We start from the raw sequence: 13969 nt of genomic DNA, 5'->3' as shown, positions 1-13969 counted from the left end.
CGAGTTAAAAGTCATTCAACTTTATACGACATACCTATGCATTTATTTCAAATTAAATATATATACAATTTAAAGTTAGTGGGTTTATTTATTTCTAATTTGACATTTTGGGAATACAAATTTTTTACAAAACAAATAAAAGCAAAACAAATACCATTCCAAATACAAAAAAAAAATTACCTTTGCTTTTATGTATTTCCATATCTAGGCATATACATTTATTTATACTACATGTGCACAAATTGATAGGTCATTGACTAACGCTGCCCGTCTACAAATTTGTTTAAACGTCTACCAGCTAGATGGCTGAACTGGTTTCGTTAGCGTCAACAACTAATTTAATTTACTGTAAAATAGCCAGCCAAGCACTTTGAGTAGCTAACCGGCTTGGTAAACCGGGTGGGTGTCTTGCGTCGATATTTTACGTGCAATTTGTTTTGTTTCCTCTTTTACATATGTACATACTATATGTATGTATGTGTGCCTGTTCATTTACATTCCTATTAAAATGCAATAAAAATTGTTTATAAGAAATTAGGAAGTGCGCTTGTGTAAATAACCGCATTTGCGTGGAAACTAAACAGGAAGGTCTATATTATAAATAGTTTTAGTGCGTGACTTTCGTCACGTGCTACAAAATAATGCGTGCAGTTCGGTATTTGAACTACAAGTAGATTACAATTCTACAAATTTAAATGGTGTTAATTGTTGACTCAAGTTATACTTTTTTTGATGTGTTCACGCACTTTTGCAAAACTTTTTGGTCGTGTAGAGTTTCAAAACTTTTTTAAGTGCATAAATATAAATATAAGTGTGTTACATCACGCGTGAGCGCTTTTTAGCGCCATATTTGCTGTTTTTAAAGAGTGGAGAGTTTTTGAAAGTTATATTTTAAATCAAATGAAAATTTAAGTGCGTTCGTGCATTAATGTGTTGTGCTTACGCAATGGTTTGTAAGTGTAGAGTTTGTACAGTTTTTGGAAAAGTGATATTCAAGTGCAGTAAATGGAATTTTAGTTTAAAATTAGCATACTTCAGTAATTTTAGTGTTTGTCAAGTTTTTCAAAATAGTTTTAAATGGTGCTGTTATACCAATGTAGTCGCTTTATCCTTCACTATGCATTGCTTACTGGTTAAAACTAGCTTTCGAACGACAGCCGCATGCATTTTCTACTTTTACCTATATCAATATACTAAGCATAGACGGTTTTCTATATTTCTATACATATGTGCATATGTATGGTATATACCCACATACATATGTGTATGTTAACAGCTGCTAAGTTTTTATTTTAAATTATACTCATGGTGATAATGAGTATTTACTCAAGGTTTGTCGCTAATTTTACAATTTATGCTTTAAAAAAATGTTAGCAACAGCAACTACTTCCAGTAATCGTGCCTAGCGCAATAAGTAGCTCTTTAAGCCCCATAATTGAGTCCATTTTTATTAAGTTTATCGCTTTACAACTTTGTAATGTCGCTGAACTGTCGTCCATTGGCGCCACGGCGTATGAGCAATTTACATGCGTGTATTAATTGTACGTAGCATATATGACCGACCTTGTACGCTCTTTTGTTGCTAACTATATTTACATACGTAATTCCTCTTGAATGAGAAACTCACATAAAACGCATTTGTTTATTTACATCTTTATTTTGTTTATATATTATATATTATACTTTATTATTTATTCTATTTTTCTGTTGGCATAAATTTGCATATGCGATTGAGAAAATGCCTCTGCCTCTTTCACACTCTTTTTCACTCTCTCTTGCCTTTGTTTGCTTCGTAATCTTTCATTAATGGAATATTTTCTTGTTTATTTAATAATTGCCATTTTTGCGGTTTTAGAATATACAAATTGTTTTTGTTTACTCAAACCCACATGTGGGTAGGTGAATATATGTATGTACATAAGGTATACTATATATTATATTTATATAATTTGTATTTAATTTGTCAATACACTTTGTGTTTTCATAAATTCACATGACTTCGTCCAATTTCAATATGCCATGCATACATTTTAAACTTTTTAAAAATAAATAGATTAAATTCTTTGATAACTTTTATAAACAATTATTTGGCATACTTATGTATTTACATACACGTGTATATACAAATTTGCTGTTTGACTGTCATATATAATAAATTTCAATAAATATGTCTACTCAGAACAGTAAATATGTGCATACTTAATTTCTCCTTAAAATATTGAAATTTGCGTTGATTGAAGAGTTTGGAGACTTTCCGAAAAAGTAATAAAAATATAACATTTGCTTATAATTATGTGAAATTCATGCATCGTGATCAAAAATAATTATTTTCTGTTAGTGTAGAGTTTCAAAACTAATCAAAACTATGTCCTATAAGACTTTTATCTGTAGTTATTGCAAGGAAATGAACATTTAGAAAAATTATGCCAGCAAAATTCATATAAAATTATGCAAAAAACCAGTTTTAGCTAGTGTAGAGTTTAAAAAACCGTTCAAAACTATGCAGCATAAAAGCATTATTTTGATTCCTTAAAAATAAATTAAAAGATAGACACATTAAAACTGTGGAGAATTTGGAGACTTGCCTTAAGTGTTTACAAATTTTTTTAAATCCATTGCTTACATAATTTTTTTTTAATATTTATGCTTCAAGTAAGCTTAAATCTTCTAATTAAGGTACTTACTTTTGATATAATTGATTTGAATTGCAGTATTAATAAACTTGTCCAAGTAGTGATGAGGTCAATTGTTTCAAATTAATTTAATTAGTAACTAATTCATAATAATAATTAGTACAATTAAGGTCTTAGTATGTCCACTTAATGATTCCTTTTCAATCATTAGGCAACGGTGTTTATATAATTAGACTACATAGTTTATTTGCACGCTAAAAATAAGTATTTGAAATATTTTAACTAGTAAATCATATGCTTCGACACAGGATCAATTAATGAATTATTAAATGTTTTTCAATTAGAAATGCTACTTTCATATAAAACTAATAGTTAGTTTCATAAGCTCTACAATTTTTGAATTTACATTGCAATTATACTATTACACAATTAAAGTCGTAAGTTTTTAATTGCTGATGTAGACTTTCAAAACATACAAATTAAAATTCTAATTTTGTAATTAGTATTCAATGAGCATATATTTTATAACATTTTTCTATTTATAAGTGTGACAGTTTTTTTAATTGTGACAAATGAAAAGCGGTTCGAAAGTTCTTACATATGTATGTATGTAGTAATTTACATATTTTATGATATACATATGTATGTATGTATGTATGTATATATGTACATACATTTTAAGCGATATAACGGATTCGTTTCAAGATTTCTCGACAGTGCAGGCTTTCGATATTATTTGCATGTAATTTGCAAAAAAAAAATTTACTAGTGGAGACTTTGGAGACTTTTTGAAAACAATCAGAAAATGTGTAGAAATATACTTTAATTTGTTTATGTTCTATTTAGTATAATTATAAATGCATTTTGGCGAGTGTAGAGTTTGGAGACTTTAAGTAAAGTGACGTAACATTCAAATCTTTAACAATATGTGAAAGGTATTTTTTTTTCAAATTCAAAATCAGTGCTTTCTCTTGCTCAAACTAATTTAAGGTTTGAAAGTACCAATTTAATTACCAATTCAACCTCGTAGAGCTTACCATTATTTACCGCTGTACATTTAAACTGACACATAATTCTGTATGTGCTGGCCACTGACCTTCATTTGCTGATGCATCTGCTCCAACTCCCACCAAAGTTCCGCTGCCATATAATGCCATAACGGCATGACTCAATTGCGCCTTTGGCAATTACATGCGCTAGCTACAGGTTCCTTGAAACTATTGCCACAACGTCTTTTTCACATTAAAAATTTAGTAGAACAAAGCAATAAATATAAAGAAGTAAGCAATAACAATGAGCATGCAATTCCTTCCGACATGGCCTTCGCGGTTATTTGCGAAATTGTAAAATAAATAGGCAGAGGAAGTAGAGAATATAAGGTCAACTTACCCCCTTAAATGCATATACATACTTGCATGTATATATATGTGTATATGTGGATGTGCATGTACATATATACGTAAGTAGATGTGTATGCGTGATGCAACAACCTATATAGCGCATGCAGCGTGCTAGAACGCACATTTGTTGGTAAGCATATATGTATGTACATGCATATGTATGTACATGCATATGTATGTGTATGTTTAAATGCATGTTAATGCGCTTAGAGCATGCCCCGCGCTAAGTTAGAGCGCGCTCAGCTGTTCCGGGCCAAGTGCAAGTTGCCTTTTTCGTTGGCGAAAACTGCAGCAACAATGCAACTTAGCCATAAACCATATGTGCAAGCTTGCACTCATACATACACGCAGCGCTGGTGTATGTACATATGTATGTGTGTGTGTGTTAGCATTTGCTTTGTGCTCAAAAGCTAACAGCTGTTGTTGTTCTTGTTGCTTGAATGTTGTCTTTGCCATTTATTGTTTTGTGTTGTGTTGTGTTGGCCGCAAAACCACTTGCTCGAAGCCCGACAAGTAGGGAGTCGAGCGTTTGGCTGACGGGCAAGCTCACTGGTCGGCTGTCGATTGTCTATTTGACGAGCTGGCTGGACGTCGTTACACGCTCGCCGACAGTGCGCTCTTATGTTTTGCTACCACTACATACTTCTCTAGCTCGATTTGTGCTTGGGGGTTTACGCTTACGGTGACTAGCTGCTTAGGGTCGCCTATTCTGGATGTGTATTGAGGGTTGTAGTGTGACGGCGAGTATTTGGACTCGACTTATATGACACCATATACAATTGCGCGCTCTAGTATATATTTACTTACGTTTGTATGTATATACGTGTGAGTGTTTGCTTTAAATTCGTATATTATGTCGCTAGTTTGTCGTCATGCCCATTTATCCACACATCGCACACACACGCGCACAGGTAAGAGCTTATAGTACGAGCGCTTGAACTGGCTTTTGTGCAGCGCACTGTTTTTTGCGCTTTGTAGTACGCAATTGCATTGCGAGGCGAAACGGTGTCATTTACTACAACGAGAATTGTGAATATTAGAATCATACTTGCTTAAATTTATTTGTTGTTTTGGTATAAAATATTCACCTTCAGACGGATTGAATTACGTGAGCTCGGCTATTGAGTTTTTTCTGTTGACTGACAGTTGAAATTTTGGTGAATTCTGTGGAAAAAAAGAAAATTAAAAATTAATTGATTTCTGAATTATAAAATATTATAAAAAAAACAATATAAATATATCAATATAAAAATAAAACTAAAAAATTAACAAAAATAATTTTCTTTTAATTAATAAATAATTATAAATTAAAAATAATTTTTTTTTAATTCAAAATCAACATTGAAATACAGGAAAATTTAATGAAAGAGAAATAAGAAACATAAAATTAAGACAAAGACGCTGAAATAACAATCCATAAACAAAACAATGTTTGCTCATTGTTAGTTAAAAAACAGTGAAATAAAACAACTTCTGGCAAAAAGAAAATAAATAAATAAATGTATATAAATTAGAATGTAAAAGATAATAAAAATATTTTATTTATATGTACATGCATATATTGAAAAGTTTTCTGCCTGCATAAAGTTGTTATATCAGGTGAGAGCTATAAATTCTTATAAAACAAACTATACATAGTCAAAGATTTATACTTACCTATATGTAAATAACGAAAGTTACTTGTAGTGAAATTAATATTTTCTTAGTATTTCGCAACATAAAAAACACTCTCCCAAGTAAAATATATTGCCTAAAAGGCTTAGCAGAAATTATATTATTTCCTTAAGCATTAATATGCAAAATTAGAACTTTTTTTTAGCAAGTGGAGAGTTTGGAGACTTTTCAAAATTTTGATGAAATTTATTTTCACAGCAAGTACAGAATGTTTTGCATATAAAACTTATATTAGCTTGATATATGAAGCTTGGAGACTTGCAAAAAATGAGTTAAGAATAATTTTTCATTACCAAAAAGTGCTAAGAACTTCATAAAACGCTAAATAATTAGTTAAAGTGATGATTAGAACAAAAAAAAAAAATACTTTACTGCTATGTTTTAAGACTTTATTATAATTTTATTTTTACACATTTTGTATATGAAATTTTTTTAATTATCTAATAAATATTATTCCACTATATATTAAGTACTTTTTTTTTAAATTACTTTTAATATATTTTCACCAATATTTTTTCTTCATCTATTTCCAGATGGTTTCATGGCAATCTTTCGGGTAAAGAAGCTGAAAAATTGATACTAGAACGTGGAAAGAATGGTTCATTTCTGGTGCGTGAATCTCAAAGTAAACCTGGTGATTTTGTGCTTTCAGTGCGTACTGATGATAAAGTGACGCACGTCATGATCCGATGGCGGCAGGTGAGTCATGTATAAATTAAAATCACAATCCCAATCGTTAGTGAAACGTTGAAGAAAATATCTTTTTTTGTGTCATCTATTTGTTTTGAATTATATTTTTTAATGAAAATAATGTACAAAATTTTCTTAAAAAAAAAAAAATATAGCCCCAAGTTTAATGGGAATAACAAAAAATGCATTCAGTTACTTAAAAGCGTGTGATAAAAAAATCTCCAAATAATAACAATCCGCTTAAAAATCTTAGTAATAATAAAAGCCTTTGTCGAAGTATTGAAATGTAAAGTTTAAAGTTATTTTTTGAAGTGGAGAGTTTGTAGACTTTTTGAAATTTTGCGGAAATTAGTTTTTTCAAAGTAAATATAAGTATAAATATTTCGTAGTGCGTCTTGCTACATTTTTTCTTTATATTTATTATAAAATTTTTACATTTTAAATAATATATCTATTATATTTGATAGTCTTTTTTTTATTATTTATTATTATTCTATTTGCGTTACATGAAATTACATGTCATGTGACTCACTCATCCAAAATTTGCTGCGAAAAATATGTATAAAAAATAAAATTTCCATTATTTCAATGTTTTTCCTCGAAACGTACGACCTTGAAATTTTCGTACATAGCAACGTAACTTACAGCTAACTAATACAGCAAAACAATAATAACAAAAATCACTGTAATGTCAGTGGCAGCCAAGCAAATGACTTGCGCCAATATAACAAAAACAACAAATGCAAAAGTTTCGTATTTTGTTTTGGTTCTTGTTGTTGTTGTTGTTGTTGCCAGCAAGTCAATTACTTGGAAAATAGTGAGAATATGTAAAAGACTACAAAAAAAATTAAAAAACCAATAGCAACAACAAAAAAGCGCTAGAACCAAATGTAGTGTTAAATTACTGCTTAAACAAAAAACCAAACGCTAGTGATCTTTAACTGCCAGAACAACAGCAAAAACAACAACTAAAAATATAGCAACAGTAAAGGCATAGCATAGACATGACAAAAATTACGATAGAAATAGTAGCAAATGCGAATATGCAAATATATGCATGTTATATTATGAAAGTAGCAAATTTACCATAACAACAACAAAAAAAAAACACGCCGCAATCAACATTGCGATTTTGTAGCGCGATAAAAATCCAACAAAAGCAAATATTAACAAAGTGTTGAAGCAATGAATTAGTTAGTTGCGGAAAAATTGATTTGAATTGCTTAAGTCAAAGTGCGGAAAAGTAATAACAAAAGCGCTATATACATATGTACGTACTCTGCTGGTTTGTTGTTTATTTGCTTTTCAACATTTTTTGTACTCTTTACCGTTTTTGTTGTACTATTTAGTTGTAAAATAATCTTTTTTTTTGTAGAGTTTAAATAAAAATTCAACAATTTATGACAGCCATTAAGGATAATGAGCTAGACTTTAATAGAGCAGATTTTTTTTTATTATATACTTTCATTGATTTTTTTTTTATAATTGTTTTAACTCACAAAAAATTTATATTTTTTCTTTAGTTTACTATTATTGATTTGTTTTTGGTTTATTTATATTCCTTTATTTTGTTTTATGTTATACTTATTTTTATATTTTGTATTTTATATAATTTTTTATTTTTTTATTGTATTATTTTTTATTTTTTTATTATATTTTTTTTTTATTATTGTTTATTTTTTTATTTAATTTTTATTTTATTTTTTTATATAATTTTTTTTTAATTTTATTTTTTTAAATTATTTTTAACTTTTTATATTAAAAAAAATGTATTGATATATATATTTTAAGAACTTTTTAGTACAAATTTTTTTCTATTATAAAAAATTTTGCGGATTATAAATTTTTTATTCTTCCAAAAAGGTTAATGTCGCATTTATATTAATATAATATATTATTATTATACAATATTATTAAAAAATATATATATTTTAATTAATAGGTTTATATCTTAATTAATTATTTAATTTTTTTTAACAAATTTTTTATATTTTTTTATCTTATATATGTACGTAAATGATTTAGTTTCGCCTAAAAATTCCTGTGTAATGTTTTGTTTACTTTTATTATTTTTTTTAATGTTTTTAAGTTTTGTTATCATTATATTTTATATTATTAATTTCTGACAAAAGAACAAAAACATTTAAAAAAATAAATTTATTAAAATATTTGTATGTTTAAATAACTATTATACTTTTTCTTTAAATTTTTTATTTTATATACATACATATATATATTATTATTATTTTTCGCTTAAAAAAATTTAATTTTTCTTTACTTCTATTATTTTTTTCTTTTTTATACGTAATGTATTAAAATTCCTAATAAATATTTTTTTATATTCTATACATACATATGTAGCTTCGAAAAAATCCTGTTTAATTTTTTCTTATATATTTATTACTTTTTTAAGGTTTTTCAAATTAATATGTATATTAGGGTGGAGCGAATTTTTTTTTTGCTTAGCCGGAGGGTAAAATTAGTAGGTTTTCAAAAATGTAAAAAAAATTTTAACTCGAAATTTACTTTAAAAGTGAAGGCCGCCTCTAGATGTTAAAAAAAAAATTGTTTTCTAAAAATTTTCCTTTCTGATAATCTACAAATTTTAACTTACGCTAAGCAAAACCAAAATTATTTTTCGCTCCACCCTAATTTATGTTTTTAACATTTAAATTTAAATAATATTTTATAATTAATTTGAAAAGAAAATTTATTATTATTTTTATATTATACTTTTATTAATTTAAATATTGTTTTTATTTATTAAAAAATTGTTAAAAGTTCTTTTGTAATTTTTAAAATTATTTATATGTTATTTTACTTTTTTTATTTGTTAATTCAAAAAGGAGTATTTATTAATATTTTTATATAATATTTTTATTATTTTTATATAATATTTTTATTATTTTTATATTTTTTTTATTTGTTCTAACATATTTTTTTATTTATTTTTATTTCTTATTAAGTTTTAAAAATTTGTATATGTTATATTAATTTTTTTAAATTTATTTTTAAAATTTCTTTTTAATTTTTAAATTTTTGTATTTTTTTAAAATTTCTTTCTTATTTGTAAAATTTTGTATATACTATTTTAATTTTAAAATTGTTTAGAGATCATATATGTACATATATAACATATTGTAATTTAAAAAACTTCTTTTTAATTTTTAAAATTTTGTATATATTTTTTTAAATTTTTTGTAAATTTTTTATTGCTTTTAATGTTAAATTTTCAAACAGGATTTTTGCAAATTTTAGTTTTGATAATATTTTATAAATGTTTTACAAAGAGATATACATCTATATATATCACTATTTTCATAAAAACAATTTGTTATTTTTTTGCTAATATTTTCATTTCAGCTATCCCATATTTAAAACAATTTTTTTTAGTAAATTCTCTTATATTGCTAATTATTGTAAATTAAACTGTTTATCTACCAACTCAACACTTTCTCTCCCTTCTTTGCAGGACAAAAAATACGACGTTGGCGGCGGTGAACCCTTCGACACGTTGTCCGAACTCATCGAACACTACAAACGCAATCCGATGGTGGAGACATACGGCACAGTGGTGCATTTGCGTCAGCCATTCAATGCGACGCGCATCACAGCCGGCGGCATCAATGAACGAGTGAATCAACTGGCCAAAGTAAGTTGATGTAAAGTACATTAAAAAAAAAAACGCCACATGGCGTATGAGTAACCTTTACAATTTACTAATTATATGTTTTCCCTTTTAAGGGCGGCTTTTGGGAGGAATTCGAATCGCTGCAGCAAGACAATCGCAATATGTTTTGTCGCATTGAAGGCTACAAGCCGGAGAATCGCAGCAAGAATCGCTATCGCAATATACTGCCCTGTAAGTCAAAAAACACACACCAACATTGATTTATAAGTATCACATACATGCATGCACTCGCCTGCAGCGTGTATGGTTCGCACGTGCGAAAATGCTTATTTTTATTTCCACTCGCCTTAACTTTGCATGTCGATGTTTTTTTTTTTTTTTTTGAAATTAATAATTTTTCATATTTCTTTCCGCTCTCGCTCGCACACCCGCTGTCGCCGACTGTAGATGATCATACCCGCGTTAAACTACTGGATGTGGACAAAAGTGTGCCTGGCGCTGAATATATAAATGCGAATTATATTCGCCTACCCACCGATGGCGATTTGAATAGCATGAGCTCATCGTCCGAGAGTTTGAATGCCACTGGCATGGTGGCCTCTTGTCCCGCTTGCACCGCCGCCCAAATACAGAAGCACTGTACCAACTGTCAGAAGCTGAACAAGACATGTGTGCAGTGTGCCGTCAAAACGTCTGTGCTACCGCTGAGTAATTGTATAACGTGTAATAAAAAATCGGATACGATTAATAAGCATAAGCGCAGTGATTCGTCGGCCTCTTCGGCGACCGCTTACAGCACTGCTAGTTGCAGTTCGCGTGTGACTTCCAGTGCGGGTGGTTTGTTGAAGAAGAGCAACAATGAGTTGGCGGAGCGTGACATGTTCAAGGTGTACATTGCGACGCAGGGTTGCTTGCAGACCACGATTGTCGATTTCTGGAACATGATCTGGCAGGAGAATACGCGCGTGATTGTGATGACAACCAAAGAGATTGAGAGAAGTAAGTGTGTGAATGAAGTTTGATTGCTAATCAGAATTTGTGATATTTAATTCAGCGATTTTAGACTGATGAATTACGTATTTAGCGCAGTATTTTTTAAGGGAAATGTCTAAATTTGCAAATATTTTTTTTGTGGTAGAGTAATTCAGCTAAATTTGTTGCGTATTAATCGTATTCAGCGCAATGAAATATACATTTTATAGTATTTAAGCTGAGAAAAAGCTTGCTGCATCTGTTAAAATATTTGATTCAGCGCAATTAGTTTGAAACTGTGTGTATTCAGCGCTAATTCTGCCAATATCAAAGATTGAAACATAATTTTGGTAGAGTATTTCAGCTGAATTTGTGAGAAATTTTCCATATTCAGCGCAATGAAGTATAAGTTTTATAGTACTTAAGCTCAGGCAAAGCTTGCTGTATTCGTAAATAATAAATTTAGTAGCATTTTTAAAACTTATTAAGCTTATTAAACATAATATTATTTACTAAAATTAATATTAAGAAAAATTGTGCCGATAAAAATTACATTTACTCTTAATTAAAGCTATTCAGCCTAATACTTTATTGAATATTTGTTAAACTATTTTCATATGCTACAATTGGCAAGCCATTTAAAAGTCATCAGTCATTTTCAATGTTATTCAGCGCAACCATTAAAAAGAGGACAGCAATTATTTTTGAGCCTAAATTTATAATAACAAAGTGGATTCAATTCAGAGGATTTGTATAAGAGTTTATACATATATTGACTATTTATGCGTATTTTAAAGCAGTAATACAAGTTTTGGCGCCAAAATAAGCAGTTAATTTCAATTCAGCGCGCAATTTACTTATTTATAATATTTATTTTTGACACACACAGATTTTTAGCTTAGCCAGTTTTATAAATATTCAATTCAGCGCACTTTAACTCACAAATTTCATGTAATTTACAACTAACAATTTCATTATTTTTTCTTGAAGACCGCAGTAAATGTGCCAAATACTGGCCGGATGAGGGCCAATGTCGACAATTCGGTCCAGCGAAAATACAATGCCTCACAGAAAACAAAACAAATGATTATACGCTGCGTGAATTTCTATTCTCTTGGCGTGATAAGCCTGACCGCCGTATCTATCACTATCACTTTCAAGTGTGGCCCGATCATGGTGTGCCCACGGATCCGGGTTGTGTGCTGAATTTCCTGCAAGACGTTAATTCTAGGCAGAGCCAAATAACGATGACAGGCGAGAATCCGGTAAGTGAAGCTAATCCTGTTTTTTTTTTATTTTTTTTATGCTTATTTAATTATTATTTAATATTTTTAGGGTCCAATTTGTGTACATTGCTCAGCGGGCATTGGACGCACGGGCACTTTCATTGTGATTGATATGATTCTCGATCAAATCGATAGATACGGTAAGTTCTGCACAGCAGCTGCTGAATATGCAGTGTATTTTAATTGTTTCCGTTACCGTTACCTACAGGTCTGGGCACCGAAATCGATATACAGCGCACAATACAAATGTTACGCTCCCAACGTTCTGGTTTAGTACAAACTGAAGCACAATATAAATTTGTTTATTATGCTGTGCAGCATTACATACAAACGCTAATACAACGCAAACGTGCCGAAGAGCAAAGCTTACAAGTCGGACGTGAATATACAAATATAAAGTGAGTACCCGCATTCAGTCAACCAAACGCTAGTCGTGATAAAACACCAATTTGCAAATTGACTTTTAAAATACATTAAGTGATTAGTAGTTTGTATGTAGCATTGGGTTTTTTCCTACGAGTTAAAACCAAATGTGACAATTGAGCAGTGCTGAATAGCAATTGCAGTTGTTACAAACTGTAAGTTTAATGCTAAAGTTTTTTATTACGCCAAAAGTTGATATTCAGCTCTGATATGTATTCTACAGCTATGCTGAATTTAAGTTGTATACACTAGTATTATGTGCTACACATATGAATACAAGTATGGAAAAGTTCAATAATATTTAACAGTTAAAATTTATTATAAATTGGTCTAACGCATCGCTACATGTGCTGTATCCCGATTTATTATGAATTTAAATATTTTTCTTAATTCAAAGAGTTTTTCTAAGCGCGAAAGTATACTACATAAAAATATAATACAAATCAGCATTTTTTCAGCAAAGCTGAATAACATATTTGAGCGCTGAATTCATATTTTTATAAATACTTAATTTTTTAATCTTAAAAAGCATATGCAATTATTTAAGTAAATGTGTTTAAGTCCTATAATGCCAATTGAAATAATTTACCTTCGCAAAATACGTTGAATTTCGCTGTGGAATTCGTTGCATTAGATATTCAATAGTTGTTGTTTTATTAAAGAGATTAAAAACACTGCAGTTTCGGCATAGCTTTCACATAAAATAACCAATTCAGCAACATTTAAACGCGCTGAATATGCAATTTTCACACTGCATGCCTTCAAAATCCCGTAATTAATGTTAATTAACGCACTCTCCCGCCGCTCTGCAGGTACACAGGCGAAAGCAGCAGTGACACACAAAGATCTCCGCTACCATCAGCAATTTCTAGCGTAAGTTTAGCAAGTAAAAACCAATCAGTGGCCAGCAGCAGCATCAGCATTAACAGCAATGCGCCCAGCAACGCCGCAGAGAGCATGAATCATTATGCCAGCACTGGCGTTGGCACTTCAACCGCCAACAAATCGGCGCAGTTGTACGGCACAGTGACAGCAGCTCCACCACCGTTAGCAATGAAAAGCAAACAAGCGCCGCTGCCACCAATGCCGGCCAGTGCGCTCGGCGGTATGGCATTGGCGACGAAAGTGGGCGATAGCAGTATGCAGCAACAACAACAACAACAAAGCGTTATGCAACCGCAGCAGCAGCCAACAGCCGCTATGGCAACCACGCCGAATGCGAGCGGCGGCAGTGCTGCTGCGGCAGGTAAGCAGGTATTC

General features: G+C 30.1%; 1 protein-coding gene across 4 annotated transcripts in view; it reads left to right on the top strand.

Annotated features, from left to right (window-relative positions):
- The window catches only part of csw (protein tyrosine phosphatase non-receptor type corkscrew), a 54245-nt gene that overhangs the window by 37177 nt on the left and 3099 nt on the right, over window positions 1-13969 (top strand). For 3 of the 4 annotated variants that reach the window (XM_070110262.1, XM_070110261.1, XM_036376896.2), the window contains 8 exons: window positions 6241-6406; window positions 9870-10049; window positions 10142-10259; window positions 10476-11027; window positions 11991-12265; window positions 12336-12426; window positions 12495-12684; window positions 13522-13955. In XM_070110262.1, the coding sequence (XP_069966363.1) occupies window positions 6241-6406; window positions 9870-10049; window positions 10142-10259; window positions 10476-11027; window positions 11991-12265; window positions 12336-12426; window positions 12495-12684; window positions 13522-13955 (2006 nt within the window). Of the gene's footprint in view, window positions 1-6240; window positions 6407-9869; window positions 10050-10141; window positions 10260-10475; window positions 11028-11990; window positions 12266-12335; window positions 12427-12494; window positions 12685-13521; window positions 13964-13969 lie in introns of all 4 variants that reach the window. The other variant, XM_036376897.2, reaches the window with a different exon arrangement.

Source organism: Bactrocera oleae, chromosome 5, assembly GCF_042242935.1.
Source record: "Bactrocera oleae isolate idBacOlea1 chromosome 5, idBacOlea1, whole genome shotgun sequence".
Lineage (NCBI taxonomy): Eukaryota > Metazoa > Arthropoda > Insecta > Diptera > Tephritidae > Bactrocera > Bactrocera oleae.
The sequence above is the reverse complement of the archived record's forward strand: the minus strand, read 5'-3'. Positions and strand labels throughout refer to the sequence as shown.